The sequence below is a fragment of the Peromyscus maniculatus genome, chromosome 11 (assembly GCF_049852395.1).
Source record: "Peromyscus maniculatus bairdii isolate BWxNUB_F1_BW_parent chromosome 11, HU_Pman_BW_mat_3.1, whole genome shotgun sequence".
NCBI classification, from domain to species: domain Eukaryota; kingdom Metazoa; phylum Chordata; class Mammalia; order Rodentia; family Cricetidae; genus Peromyscus; species Peromyscus maniculatus.
In genome coordinates this window covers 10,682,288-10,698,503 of record NC_134862.1, presented here as the reverse complement: position 1 = coordinate 10,698,503, position 16,216 = coordinate 10,682,288, and the positions used below count along the sequence as shown (strand labels likewise).

Genomic DNA, 16,216 nt, shown 5'->3' with positions numbered 1-16,216 from the left:
CCATGCAAGCTCCACAACCATTGATCCAACTTTCATGAGTTCCCACTAATTTGGTTTGGTTGTCTCTGTAGGTTTTCCCATCATGATCCTGATGCACTACCCACTCATAAATGGATACTAGATATAAAGCAAAGGATTATCAGACAACAACCCACAACTCCAGAGAAGCTAGCTAACAAGGAAGACCCAAAGATGGACACATGAATCACCCTGGGAAGGGGAAATAGATGAGATCTCCATGAGTAAACTGGGGATAAGGGGTGGACAATGGAGGGTAGGAGATAGAGGATGAGAACATAAGGGAATGGGATGGTTGAGCTGGAACAGGATTGAAGTGGGAAAGTAATGAAAGAGATACAATGATAGAGAGAGATATCATGGGGATAGAGAGAAACCTGGTTCTAAGGAAGTTGTCAGGAATCCCCAAGGATGACCCCAGCTTGAACTATTAGAAATAGTGGAGAGGGTGCCTATACTGAACTGGCTTACCCCAGTGATCAGATCAGTGAATACCCTAACTGTCGTCACAGAGCTTTTCTCCAATGACTGATGGAAGCAGATGCAGAGATCCACAGCCAAACACCAGGCAGAGCTCCAGGAGTCCAATCAAAGAGAGAGAAGAGGGAAGACTATTCTGCTTTCAGCATTCCTTAGTTGCTTATAGTTCTTTGTCTAGGGTTGAAGCCTCATGAACTTCCCTTTCCTGTTAACGTGTCTATTGGTGTTGGGCTTGCTTGGATCTTACTTAGGCAGCCAAGTGGTTGAGAGTTCATGGATGGAGCTTCCCTGACATGCCTAGGAGATTCAATCTCACAGGAAACTTCCTGTTCCTCTGGCTTTTAACAATCTTTCCTCCATCTCTTCCATGATGATCCCTCAGCCTTTCGTTCAGGAGTTGTGTTGTAGATGCATCAGTTGGCACTGGACTTCATATAATTACTTTTTATCTGCATTTTGATCAGTTTTCTGTGATGTTTTCTCTACCTGTTTCAAAACTTTCCTTGATGAGGCAGTGAGGACTTCATTTACCTGTGTGTATAAGGATAAATATTAGAATGTAGTTAGAGATTATTCTGGTTTATTAAAGTGGCAATTTTATGTTTTCCTCTGAGATCCCTGACCACACTAGTCCTGGGTAGTGGGCTAAGCAGCAAGCATGGAACCATCTCTTCAGACCATGTGTGATTTTTTTCAAATAAACATCATTCACAAATGAACAGAAAAAATGAACCATATATATAGCTAGACTGTGATGGTTCCTTCCTGTAAACCCTGCGGATTGTGGAGTTAGAGAGTGGGTACTACAAAAATAAGCAAGAGTCTTTGAATAGGACAGTCATGGAACTGAACCTCAGGCTAATTTTTAACTACTGAGTGACTGAGTGATTTGAAGATTCACTTCCTTTTGTCCTTCCCTTCCTGTACTAGGTTTGTTCATTTATTTATTCATTTATTTATTTAGTAATGAGGATGTTACATGCTTGGTGCAATAAATGGCCTCAAAAAACATTGACAATTATTTCAGAAAAAAAACCTATTCTTTCCTGGAGGGCATTGTCAGCTATCTTATGGTATGGACATGTGTGAAACTGAAACTGTATACGGTTGTTAACTTTAAAATCTTCAAGTGTCATAGCTTGCAGTTTTCTTTATTCATAAAACATAGATAGACATGGATGGTAGGGAGAAGAACATCATAAAATATAGTATTTTGTGCTAATGAAAAAAGTGTAATGCATGTGGCAGGACTGTCGCCCACATTAGATCAATGTCAGAGAAACGAGGGCTTTTGCTGTGGTCCTTCGCCAAAAGTCTGATTGGAGAAGCACGCATACTTATGCTGACATGTCTTGGTACTGTAGAGCTCACTGAGTTGCCCTCTCTCTTCAGACATTTGCAGGAAACATGAATGCTGACGGTGTGGTGCACCACAAGCTGCTCCACTCCGTGAGAACCCGATTTGTTCGCTTTGTGCCATTGGAGTGGAATCCGAGTGGGAAGATTGGCATGAGAGTGGAGGTCTATGGATGCGCCTACAGTAAGTACCCACATGTTCAAAGTCACACAGCTGAGGGGGTGAATGATGTTGCCCATGCAATACACGATTATTCATATGGGTAATTATAATTTGTGTGTGTGTGTGTGTATATGTGTGTGTATGTGTGTGTGTTTGTGTGTGTGTGTGTGTGTGTGTGTGTGTGTGTGTGTGTGTATTCATGTGTGGAGGTGCAAAAGCAGGGCAGACAGAAATTTCCAGTGTTCCTGAAGAACACAGTCCATCATTTAACCTAGTATTATGGAACTTCCAGCTGGGCCTATGCTGGCTTACCAGTGACCCACCAAGGTTTGTCATTCCCATTTCCTCGCTGCTGGGATTCCTAATGTGCACACTCTTACCTCCAACTTGATGTGTGCGTTAGGAATGGAATTCAGATCTTTATGTTTGCCAGGCAAGTACTTTCAAATCACAGCTATTTCCCCAGCCTGTAGTTATCTCATTTTATTCTAGACTTTAAATAATGCACACACACACACACACACACACACACACACACACGAAAATGTGTACATCAGCTGAGAAGTAGAAATGTTCTTATACTCTAAAGGGGTCTATAGGATGAGGGAATAATGCAATAAAGCCTCAACAAAAAGTTCAAAGTTAAGGACTCTTGGGACTTGAGTAACCATTTGCCATTTGCAATCAGAAATATCTATGCTCAGCTTTCCCCCCAAAATGTGGTGATGTACTGAGAAGTTCTTATTCTACCCTAGAAGCGTGAAGGGAACCTGCTCTCTTTCTTTGCATTCTAGAAGAAAAGGAAATTTGCACCCTAGGTAACTCATGCAGTTCTCTTCTTCTGCAATCATAGTATCCATGTGTTATCCTGAGAGATGTTGATAGTGAACTTGAAGTAGGGATCCACTGTAAGCATAAGGAGGCTGCAACATGGAAAGAACTGAAGAGAGTTACAGAAGAAAGGAGTCATGGGGGAATGCTGCTATCCTACTTCTCTCCTGTAAGCATGATGCTGAACATGGGAAGTGTGTCATTATAAATTGATTTCCTTCTTTTAAGCAGTGGCATTCATGTGATTATTTGCTGTATCAATATCCAATGATGTATAAGTAGTGAACTGACTCTATCAACACACTTTTTTAAAACTGTAGTTATCTTAGCTCTCTTTCCTATTAATGAGATAAAATACCTCGACAAAACGGCTTAAAAGGAAAGGAGATAGTTATTTCGGCTCAGAGTCCCGGGTTACAACCCATCAACATTGCCAGGCAATTAAGGTGGCAGAAAGCTGAAGAGGTCAGTCACATCACACTGACAGTTAGGAGCAGAGCAAAGCATGCAGCCCACATGCTAGACTCAGCTTGTTCCATCACTCTCAGCAAGGGAGGGATACCCTGCTCAGGCAGTGGAGCCACCCAGGGTGGGTATGTCCTCACATAATCAAGATAATTCTCCCATGGACATGGCCACAGGCCACCAAATCTAAACACTCCCTGACTGAAGTTCTCTTCATAGGTGATTCCTTGCTGTCATATAGGCAATGAAAACTATCACAACAGTTCAGTGAATTACTGGGTTGGGTCATGGAAGGAGCTCACGTATGACACACTAGTGCTGTTCATCAAAACCAGGTCAAAACAGCACTGCCCTCAGAAGCATTTGAAGTAATCCATGAAAACACATTTGTTTCCCCAATGTCATAAGCACTGAATTAAGATTTGGGGGAATGAAAATACAAAAAATAGAATGCTAATGGTTCCTCAAGCAAACTATAGGTGAAGGTATATCTGTCAGAAAAATGAAGCCCTGTGGGGAAGAGATTTTTTTTTTTGGAGAAATGACTGTATTTATCGTGAACATGCACTTTTAGAAAGAGTATAATTTACAAGAGATGCATTGACAGTCTAGTCAAGGAAGAACTTTGCCACCTGAAGTCTGGAGCTTATAATTTCTTCCATACCTTGTTTCTTAGTGAGGACCCTTTATCACTTCTAGGAAGAGTCTGTGGCTGTTGTTGTTGGTATTTGCTTACGTATTTGTTAAGAAACTTCATGATGAAAAAGCACCTGAGAAAGTTTATTTATGTTATTTATGCAGTGACCTCTTTGGGTCTAATAATTTCAATTACATTTTAGAGTGTGTGTGTGTGTGTGTGTTTGTGTGTGTGTACATGTCCACACACATACATGACATAAGGTTATAAGGCTTGGCAGCAAGTATGCTTACTTACTAAGGAGTCATTGCTAGCCCTGGTCAGGTGATTTTTATTAGACTTTCAAATGTCTCCATACTTCAGTTTTTCCCCCAGAATGACTTTGGTTTTTCATTATTATACCTTTAATCCACTCACCCTGTATGCCCACCCCAAAGGATCATGGTTTCACTTAGATTATAGCTATTACATTAAGTGTATGTATGTATGTGTGTGTTGATACATGTGTCTGTACAGGATTGCCAGTACTTGTGTGGGCATGTGTGTAGAGGCCAGAGGTCAACATCAGCTGTCCTCCCACAGTTACTGCTCACCTTGTTTTTTGGAGACAGGACCTGTTGGTGGCCTGGGGATTGATAGGCCAGTGAACCCTAGGGATCATAGTCTCTCCCTCTCCAAGGCTGGACCTATAAGCACATATAACCTCTCCTGGGGCTTGACTAGCAGGCCAGGCTGGCCAGACAGTGAACCCAGGCCTCTGTTTGTTTCTCCCTTCCCAGCACTCCAGCCTTCTCCTACCAGGCCTAGGGATCCAACTAATGCCCTTGTGTTGGAAGGTATCCTTGAGCAACATTTTAGTTTTCTCCAGTGATGGGCTCATTCATAATCTATGCAATGAAGTATCTCCTCCCAAGAAAGCATGTACGTTTTTTATGAAGTAGAAATGTACCCATAGATCTGCTAAATCCAACTCTGGTTCAATCTAAGATACTCCTGACTTTGTGGGAACCCAGGCCTGCACCCTCCACTGCAGGCTCCCCTATATCTAGTGAATTATCTAAAATGATGGAGTTCACCCAGTAAAACTGACCATCAGTGGGGTGTTATCCATCTTGGGGAGCTAGTCAAGACAGAAAGAACTTCCTAGTTTTATACCAGTAGCTGGCATTGATTTCCCATGATCCTACACATATGTCTCTCTGTATGAAAACCCAAGCCCTCACCATGGCTTCTGGATCCAGTCTGTTCTAGTTTGTTCCTCTGTTGATATGCTAAAACACTGACCAAAGCAACTTGGGGTAAGAAGGGTTTGTTTGATTTATAGTACATGATGGAGGACAACCAGAGCAGGAGCTCAAGGTAAGAACCTGGAGGTAGAACCTGAAGTGGAATCAATGGAGGAATTATGCTACTGGTTAACTCCCCAGCTCATAGCCACCTTTATTCTTATATAGTCCACACCCACACCCAACTGCCTAAGAATGGCACTGCCCACAGTGGGAGGAGTCCTCTTTCATGAATTAGCCATCAAGAGAATGCCCTATGAATATGTGCACAGGCAGATTTTATGGAGGACATTCCTTTCAGGCATGTCAAGTTCACAACTGAGAATAGACACCACAGGCACAGCCTTCCACCATCACTGTATCCCCATTTGTCCCCAGACTGTTCCCATTAACATAAAACCCTGCCATATCTGCCACCAAACAACCCTAACCAAAGACCCTGTGGCCCTGTTTAGGACCTCCCTCTCCTTTTAATCATCTTCTTTCTACACAATGCTTTTTCTAAAATCTGTCCTTAGTTATTGCTCTCTATCCCTGCCTCTATTTGCATAGAACTTCACCAAAGTCTTTAGACAACTGAGGGTTATCTGGATGGGTCAACTTGGCTCGGCTCTTGCCCCAAGGTATACAGCCACATACTGTTCCAAGAGTTGCTGAGATGTTGTATAGGTTAGGTCTGTAACCAGTTGATTTTATTTATTTGTTTTTACTTTTAATTTTATGTGTATGGGTGTTCTACCTCCATGTCTGTCAATGTGTCACATAAATGCCATACTCAAAGAAGCCAAGGCAGGACATTAGAAGAGTTGTGAGCTGCTGTGTGGGTACTGGGAATTGAACCCAAGTCCTGTGGAAGAGCAGCTAGTACTGTTTGCTTCTGAGCTATCTCTCCAGCCCTGAAATCAAATGATTTTTAAATAAAGGGGATAACACACCACAGTTTGAATGAGTTTGATTCAAACAGTGGGCTGGTTAGAGAGCAGAACTGAGGTGTCAGGATGAGAAAGGCATTCTCCATTAGGACAGCACCTTCAGCTCCTCCCAGTTTCAAGCCCATCAATGAAGGGTCTGCTCTGTGAAATTCACACTGGCTTAATTCTCCTGATGATGTATAAACACTCTACTTACTGTTTCAATGAGATAACTATTTCCATCAAGACTTGCCAATGGCCTCCACATAGCCAAATACCTCCCATAGTCATTATTTCAAGCTACTACTTGACTTACTTTAAAAAAGCATCTTTAAGGCTGGAGAGATGTCTTAGTCAATAAAGTCCTTGCTTGCTGAGCATGGTGACCTAAAGTGACCCTCCTGAACAGATGTTTAAAATAAAAAGAGTTGGGTCTGCCAGCATGTATCTATGATCCTACTGCTGAGGATACAGATTCAGGCTCTGAGGCTTGCTGGTCAACGAGTCTGGCCAAATTGTAGAACTGCAGGTCTAGTGAGAGACCCTGTCTCAAAAAAATAAGGAGAAGAGTTGTAGAAGAAGATACCCAATATTTTAAAAAATATTTTTATTTTATAATTAATTTAATTTTATATATTAGCCATGGATTCCGCTGTCCTCCCTCCTCTCACCCCCCAGCCTTCCCTCCCAATTCATCCCCCATTCCCACCTCCTCCAAGGCAAGGTCTCCCCTGGGGAGTCAGCCCAGTCTGGTAGATTCAGTTGAGGCAGGTCCAGTCTCCTCCTCCCTGCACCAAGGCTGAGCAAAGTGTCTCAGCATAGGCCCTAGGTTCCAAAAAGCCAGCTCATGTACCAAGGATAGGTCCCGGTCCTACTGCCTAGGGGCCTTCTAAACAGTTCAAGCTAATCAACTGTCTCACTTATCCAGAGGGCCTGATCCAGTTCCATGGGGGCTCCTCAGCTATTTGTTCATAGTTCATGTGTTTCCACTAGTTGGCTATTTGTCCCTGTGCTTTTTCCAATCATGGTCTCGTTCATACAGTCCCTCCTCAGTCTCATTGATTGGACTCCTGGATCTACCTTGGCCATGGATCTCTGCATCTGTTTCCATCAGTCACTGGATGAGCGTTCTATCATGACAGTTAGGGTGTTCAGCCATCCAAACAGCAAAGTAGGTCAGCTCAGGCACTCTTTCGACCATTGCCAGTAATCTATTGTGGAAGTATCTTTGTGGATTTCTGTGGACCTCTCTAGCACTCTGCCTCTTCCTATTCCCATGGAGTCTTCATTTATCTTGGAAGATAACCAATATTAACCCTTTCCTGTGTCCTCCTCAAATTAGACACCCAGACACGTATACACACACACAACACACACATACAACACAAACACAACACACACATGCACACACACATGAGAGAGACAGAGACAGACAGACAAACAGACAGAGACAGAATCTTTTAAGGCCAGTGTCATAGCATACATCTGCAATTTCAGCACCCATGAGTTAAACAAGCAGAAATATTATGAGTTGGAACTTGAAGCCAGCCTGGACTGCATAACAAGATACTGAGACACAAAAGCAGAAGATAGCATTTCAGAGCACCCTCCCAAACCTCTAGTTCTTAGATTCTTCCTACCACCTCTTCTAGGATGTTCTCTGGGTTTGGGGACTAGGGGTGGGTTGCTGTGTACATTTTTAGTCATTAATTGGCTCTGCAGGTTTCTTTTTAAGAACTGGAAAGTAGGAAGGTTGATGTGTTGAGGAAGCAAGGGAAGGTGAAGAAGGGATTATGACTCTGAAGTTTTCAAAGAATAAATAAAAATTTATTATTTGTTGTTTTCTTTTGTTTTTTAAGAAAAGCAGATATATCTTTCCACCCTTTTCACTTATGACCCCTTTTCCCACCAGGTTTCCCATTAGCTTCAGGTCTCTGAGCTTTTCTGTCTGTAGCTCGTGGTTGCTAAACTCATAGGGTCCCATGGCTGTGAACATCCCTTACACATTTATGACTTCCACATCTCTGTCTTCCAGCTTGGCCTATGGAAATATTAATACACAGTTGCCCACTTTCTGCTTGACATGAAAATGTGTTAAATGTCTCCAGTTTAATATAGACAAAAAGAATCTTGGCTACCCAGTGTCTGCAGATTTTATTCTCCCCATCTCTTCTGTCTCAGCCAACGGCCACTACACTCTGCCTGTTGGTGTATGATCCTGAGAAGGAGTTTATCACTGCTCTTTCCTCTATTGTCTTGTCTAGTAACCATCCCACAAGTCACAGAAGCTGTACCAGCCAACACCCTGAACCCACATCTCCCACTGTGTGGTAAAGCCTCTGTGCTCAGCTGCTGGATATCAGTAGTTTCTGCACTCATCCTCATGCCACCACCTCTACATTTCATAAATGCCAAAATGATCTTTATAAATAATAATCACATATTTCCCCAGTTGCCTGATTCTCTAATATAATTGAGATTCCACAACCAAAATTCCCAGTGAACATTCCCCTATAATTCTCTTCTCTCCCCTCCTCTTCCCCCACCTTCCCTCCTCATCCCTCCTCTTCTCTTCCCTCCCTATACTGCTCTTCCTCTCTTTCTATCCCTGCCTTTATCTTTCTTTCCTGCTTTCTGGCCCAACAACCTCATTGTTCCTTACTTGTGCCAGGACTTCAGTACCTCAGGACCTTTGCACGTCCTTGAACAAATAATAACATTTCCCCTGGCTGTATGTCACTGTGATTTTCAGTTTATCAGTGACATTCTCAAAGGTGTACATTCTAATGCCCCTTAAAAGTACCTGACTTACTTCCTGTGCACCTGCTAATAATGTGTGATTCTAAGGTGTGACTTCATTTACTGCATGGTACCACAAACCAGACTCCTGTCTATTTGTTGATGCTAAGTTGATACCCATTTAACTTTCCAGTTCCTTGCACTAGCAGGTAGGTTAAAGACCATGACAGAATAAGCAGATTTAGGAGCATTAAAACTGCTTATTTGTTGAATGGGTAGATACATGTGGTAGGCCAGTCTCATTGTCTTGGCTTAGGCGGGCAGGTTCATATAGAATTACTTTTTGTTAATACAGCCATTTCTATTTTTTTAAGGGAATAACATTTGTTTCTGTGGGCCAGTAAATCTCGAGCTCTGCCTCAGTATATTGATAAAAATTGGTAGAATTCGTAACCTTAGGATGTACCTCAGTTGGTTGACTATTTGCCTAGATCTGAGTTTGATTCCCAGCACACTCTTAACATAGTATGGTGGCTCATGCCTCTGGTCCCACCTCATTGAGGTACACCCAAGATCCTGAGAAATTCATTCTCAATTACTTAGCAAGTTGTTTTGTACTGTCCAGAGAATGAGATACAGTAGTCATACTTTTGGTTAGAATGAGTGGGCTTATTAAGTATGTAGCAAGAGAAAGTGAAAGAATAAGCAGCGGTTAGACAGACAGCTAACACTTAGATAGATACATATATTCATGCAAAAAAAACATTATCAGATTGGGCTCACAGAACCTTTAGCAGAGTTTGACTGGGGAAGCCTTACTGAGGCTGGATTTCTAATAGAGAGTGTTGCTGGCAGAATCCTCATCCCCTTCCATGAGGTTTCTAAGTTCTAAAAGAACAAATAGCAACGGATGGAGATAACATCATCTGCCTATCATGTCTTTTCTATTATTTATCATAATTTACCTAATAATTCATCTATCATCTGTTATTTATCATCCATCCATCTGTTTTAAATGACTTTATTTAATAATTTATAGGTATGTTTCATTGAAAATTACCTGTATCACCTACCAAGAAGGTCATGTTCTTGGATCCCTAGTACTCTGCACAGATAGGGCCAATTTCACTCAGTAGTAATTGAACATCTAAGACACAGCATCTCTAATGTCATAAACCATATTTGCTGAGGTAAGGTGGGGTCTGAACAAAGTTGGCACTACTCTTCCCTTGTGGCCCTGCATTTATGTCTGGAAGTATTCAATCATGCGGCATAAAACATTTTCTTGGAAGAAAAAGATCATAATCAATCTTACGACACCCAGGCTCGTTTTTCACTCCCAAAGTCAAAAACAGCAACCTACAATTTCTGAACACAAGCCATTAAGAGGCTCCAGGGACAACGCTGAATTGTTGCCAGGAGCAACAACTCCTATACTCACACATCTCCACTCCTGTGTCCCTCACCTGCACCCTCACACCTAATTCTGCATAAGAATCACTTGTTTCCTTTGGTTCCTAAATAAGTCCCTGGAGCCTGGAGTGCAGCTCTATTAGAAGAATGCTGGCCTAGCATGCGGAAAGCACAGCCTCAGTTGCTAGCACCATATAAAGCTGGCATAATGTGCTTCCTGTAATCAGGAGGTAGAGGCTGAAGGATCAGAAGTTCAAGGTCAGCCTCAGCTACATAGCCAGTTCAAAGCCAGTATGGGCCAGAGTCCCTGTCTCAAAAGAAAAATAACATAAAAATACCTACTCTGACCACCGGAGTCTTTCTGTTGTTTATGGGTAGTTATGATAAAGAGCCAGAGTTTAAGCCCATTGTCTCAAACTCCATTTCTATGTAACTATTTTTTTTTGTAGTTAATTCCTTCTTAGTTTGCCCTGTCATTTTTATAAGTAACTGTGGGTCTTAAGAATTTTCAAGCAGAGCCAGTAAGATGGCCTAGTGGGTAATGGCTCTTGCCATGAAGCCTAATAACCTGACCTGGATCCCTGGGACCCACACAGGGGAAGGAGAGATCCAACTCCCAAGAGTTATCCTATGGTGCACATGCACCCTCCCACACACTGGGAATTGAACTCAAGTCCACACACTTGTGTGGCAAGTACTTTACCAGTGGAACTATCTTCACAGCTTTCTTGAAAGCTTTCTAAAGTCATACATGGCCATATTCAACACAAGGACTGGGCTTAAAACACCAGAATGGCTGGGTGACCTGACTTGAGCACTAACCCTGTCTGTAACCTTGGGCAATCTCAAGTCCTCTGTAAAAATGGAAACAATACCTGCTTGCTTTAATGCCTCTGATTCCTTAAAGCAGGGTTTGGCATGTGATTAGCTCCCAAATAAGCTTTGTTCCTTGGCTATTTAGGTCACACATTCCCCGTTCTTTCCTCCTTTCTATTCAGGTACACAGCTTTCTGGTACTTTACAGGTAAATGGTTGAGGTTTTACATTCCTGGTCCTAAAGGATTTTGACCTCTTCCATCAAGCCATCTGGAGACTTTAAGCTACATTGAATTTTCTCTGGGGCTTCTATTTGAATTTCTTTATGTATGGGAAGCTAATTAATTTTAAAAAGCATTATAAATTCTGATAAAGCATAATGATCTGCCAGGCTCCCCAGACTCATTAAGAATTACAACCCTCTCTTTATACCCCAGGTTCCTCCCTCTACACAAGACCTTGCTCCTATTTGGTTAATTACTGCCAAGTGATATCATCCAAAATTCATCACCCTCTGAGCCAAAGTCATGCTCTCTTTCCCCAAATCAATCCTGTATCGTCTCTGCTTCAGCCATCTTCTTTGCTGTTGTTCTTATCACCCAGAGCCATTTGTCAGAAGCAGCAGAAGTCATGAAAGTTGTAGATTTCATCTTTGGGGTCCTAAGGTCAGTATAATCTTCTCATGGGAATGCTGGAAGGCCTGATACACAGCCAGGACGGCCTTGGAGGTGTGGAGTGCAATATGACCGTGGTGAGATCTGAGACTTGGAGGCCCCAGATCCCACTTTGTTATATGGTACTTAGTAGCAAGAGTTGGACTCTCACCAGATCATTGTAATTCTTTCACCCCAGAGATGAGAAAACAGAGGTCCAGAAGTATCCAAAAATTAGACTAATGCAAGGGTCCTGCCATCTGTCTTGCTAGAAATAACTGAATATAAAAGGGATAGATACAGGCAACAGAGGTGTAGTACACAGAAACACCAAAGGCTTCTGTCTTAACCCATGGCCTCTTTATGACATTTCTAATTGATTGAGAATCTAAATGCTCCTTCTACCATTGATATATGTTAGTCAATTGTCCTTCACCACTGTCTTTGGGCTGTGGAGGTACGGAAGACAACCCTTGCCCAGTAGAAATATGGACTGTGAGAATCTTCAGGAAGCTGTCAAAGGATGCCCATGACTGGGGAGAGAGCTCAGTCAGTAAATATTGCCTGCAAACAGGAGGATCTGATTTTCATCCCCAGCACCCCTGTTTAGAAAAATGGTGAGCAGATGCCTCCACGCTTGTAATCCTAGGGATGGGCAGATGGAGTCAGGCAGACATCTGGGGAATACTAGCCAGCCTATCTACTAGTCCTCTTGGTGAGTTACAGTCTAGTGATAGACCCTGTTCCCAAATCCCAAGGTGGATGGAGCCTGAGGAACAATACCCAAGGTTATCCTCTGGCCTTCACACACACTGTGCACATAGCTGCCTCTTTATGCACACAAAAATGTACACACACACACACATACACACACACACACACACACACACACACACACACACACACACACACATACACACACACATCAAAGACAAACTCTGTTCATATCTGTGAATAGAGGTTGAAGAAACCAAGTCCTTGTAGGTAAAGCTGGGGAAGGAGAGAAATATCCAGGGTAGCAAGTCTGCGCTGATGAATGGGGCCTCATAGATGGGCTGCTTGCACGGCTCTGAAGCTCTGCTTGCCTTATGCTAACCATGGTGATTTAAGCGGTAGCCTGCCCTCATAGCTGGGCCAGTCACTCTGCAGCCAGTTTTCACAGAGAGGCCAGGGCCTTGCCTGAGAGCTTGTTTTACCTTCAGTCCCTGTGGATGTGGTCACTTCAGTGATTCATGTGCTGACTCACAGGCCGCAATGCTAAGCACCCAGGCAGAATCGTGAAGAGCATAGAATTTATCCAAAACATGAAATCATAGAAAACTTTTGTTTTTTGTGTTGTGTGTATATATGGTATATGTGTGTATGTATGTGCATATGGAGCCCAGGAGAAGACATTTTATTCTTATTGAAAAAAGTCTCTCACTGAACCTGGAATTCACTGAATTTCCTATGCTGAGTGGGCAACAAGTCCCAGGGATCCTCCTGACTTCACCTCTACAGCTATGAGATTATTAGCTAACTAGTGTTACCTGGCTTTTTTGTTTGTGTGGCTCTGAGTGTGTGTGTGTGTGTGTGTGTGTGTGTGGTTTATCTATATGGAAGACGTGTGTCAGGGTCCATGCTTTCTTGTGAGTGCGGCGGCCAGAGAAGAACATCAATTATTCTGTTCCATCACTGTCTTGTAATGGCAGATATGCAAATGGCTACACTCCTTTATATTATTTCCTTTAGTGCAGTTTCTGGAGATTCAGAACCTTTTGCTTGTGAAGCAAATGCTTTTATTCATTGAGTTACCCCAGCCCTGAACCTGGCGTTTTAAATGGGAGCGGGAGAGCTGCACTCAGGTCCGCACACATTCGCAGCATGCACTTTACTGAGTGTGCCATCTCCTCAGGCCCATGGCCAATGTTTCCATAGAACACCAGAGCTACTGTCAGTAACGTTCTGCTCCAATTTCACAGCTCCTTTAAATGTTAAATGAATGGCCTTACTGGAGCATCTGTATGTTTCATCTGAGAAGACCATGAGAATGAAGTAAACCAGAGACACAGCTAAAATCTGTATTCTCATGAGGGCTGCTTTCCAACCGTCAGCATTTTCCAGAATCATCCCCTTCCTTCTGGTGACGTGTGAAAAATATTTATGAAATGTTGCTCCATAGTGAAACTTTGGTTAATCTGCCTAGATGAGTCCCCATGAGTGCCCATGTTGCACCTTTCATTCAAATCTCATCTTCTGGTTTGCTCCACAACGTCCCACTCCATTCTTCTTGTCCCTGCCTAGTTACTCATATCTTACTGTTTTACTCCCACAAAGCCTGTTGGAGTAATGAATTGTAGGAAGCACATCAACACTTCTCTTTACTAGGTATCATTCCATCATGGTGATTCCTTTATGTCCACAGTATTGTGTGTGATCTCCCAGATGGCCTTTCCCATCATCGCCATCCTCTTTGCATCAGAGAGAGAAGAGATCAAAATGAATTCAGAACTCGCCCTAAATGGAACTGGTTTAGTTGTAAAGTGCTTGCAATGCAAACATGAGAACAAAAGTTGGGTACCTAGAACCCATGGGGGGGAGGCTGGGCTACAATGATCTGGGTTGATGGCACAGACTGTGGGAGACAGAGACAGACAAGTACCTGGGGCAGGCTGTCCTACTTTTAGTGTAGATGGCTCCTGGAAACAAGACTGCAGGTTGTCTGTGCTCTGGCATACAGATGCTCTTGTGTATACACACACACACACACACACACACACACACACACACACACACACACACACCACACACACACAGAGAGAGAGAGAGAGAGAGAGAGAGAGAGAGAGAGAGAGAGAAACATGCTCAATGCCAACATTGAGTTCAGGTACAAACAAAAGAAAAAAATCTACTACAGTTCTCTAACATGATTTTGATATGATCTTTGTAATTTGTGAACAGTCTAATTATAATAAAACTTTAAGTATGTTCACAGATATATATATATATATATAAAACCAACATATATAGAAAACCCTCATTAAAAGAAACTAGTTTGATGACAGAGGATAGAACATAGTTGGTAGACTACCTCTTTGGCAAGATGACTCCCAGTATTCAATCCCTAGATGGTATAAACCAGGCTTGGTGGTGCACACTTGGAATCCCTGCACTCAGGAGGTAAAGAAGATCAGAAGTTCAAGGATGTCCTCAGTATCACAGCAAGTTTGAGGCAAACTGTCCCAGGGGAGACTCTGTTTCAGAAAAATAAGAAAGAGGAAGGAAGGAGGGAAGGAAGAAGGGTGAGAGGGAGAGAGGGGGAGGGAGGGAGGGAGGGAGTGGGAGGGGGAGGGAAGGAAGGAGGAAGAAAGGAAGAATGGAAAGATCTGTGAGTAGGTGAGTGGATGGATGGATGGATGGATGGATGGATGGATGGATGGATGGATGGATGGATGGATGAATATCTGACTACAAGAATCCTAAAGCACATGTGCTTGGGTTAGGATTGGAATCCAGAGTTGTGGCTTTTATTTGTTTTAACTTTTCCTTTTAAGTTGCCTTGATCCTTTTCCTATTTCTTTCACCTGCTCACCAAACACAGGAATTCCTGAAATTTTGTTAGAAGAGCTATTCTTAAGTTTTGACAGTTTACTCTGGAAGCTTCTTCTTCTTCTTTTTTTTTTTTTTTTAATTGAGGGTTTATCTGAGGTTACCAAAGTTGCTGATAAGGCCTGGAAAAGTCACAGAGTGGATGGGAGATAGGTGAAAATTCAAACTGACTGTGGAAACTTTTGTGGTTTGTAGATTACAAGCCAAAGCCCTCAAGTCTTCAGTGTAAGCATATGATGTGAATATAATATTTTCATATAATGTATCATGAGAAAAGCTTTAGAATGCATTTGCATTGAAACTATTGTTCATTCTGAGTAGCTGAAGAGTCCAAGTGAGACTAATTGTCTCTGGGTGGGTCAGTATTTTCTCCTGTCAGCTTTGACCTTCAGCTTTCTAACTCTGAAACACAAACCTCCTCTCAGGCCCTCGCCAGAGTTGTACTTCAGCCCACTTGGGAATTCAAGCTTGGACTGTTTTAGTCAGAAAAGCCCTTTTTAAAGCTGGTTTGTTGACAGGTTTCCAAAACCGATCAAACATGCCAGAATTTGCCTGGAGAACTCTGTCTTTTTCAGAAAATAAGCTTGACATCTGGGTCAGCAATTATGAGGCCAGTAAGAAATCAGCCCTCATTGACATTTTGGAACTCCTGGGGAGGGTGGGGGAGATGGCCAGGCAAGGTTTGTCTTGACCTGGAAGGCCAGCCTGGGGAGATACACCACCCACCCTTCCTGGGGGATTCTCAGGACCATGACTGGCCTATCCATCATTGTCTGGAAATATCTGCCAATAAATCATAACTGAAACAAACTACAGATTACACTGAATAGAGTTTATAATAATGAGATCTTAAAAGTCAA

At 42.6% G+C, this 16,216-nt stretch overlaps 1 protein-coding gene across 1 annotated transcript in view; it reads left to right on the top strand.

The window, feature by feature from the left end:
- The window catches only part of LOC102910446 (contactin-associated protein like 5-1), a 925,656-nt gene that overhangs the window by 419,991 nt on the left and 489,449 nt on the right, over positions 1 to 16,216 (top strand). Inside the window, exon 4 of the mRNA XM_076547182.1 lies at positions 1,891 to 2,038. Within this exon, the coding sequence (XP_076403297.1) occupies positions 1,891 to 2,038 (148 nt within the window). The remainder of the gene's footprint in view (positions 1 to 1,890; positions 2,039 to 16,216) is intronic.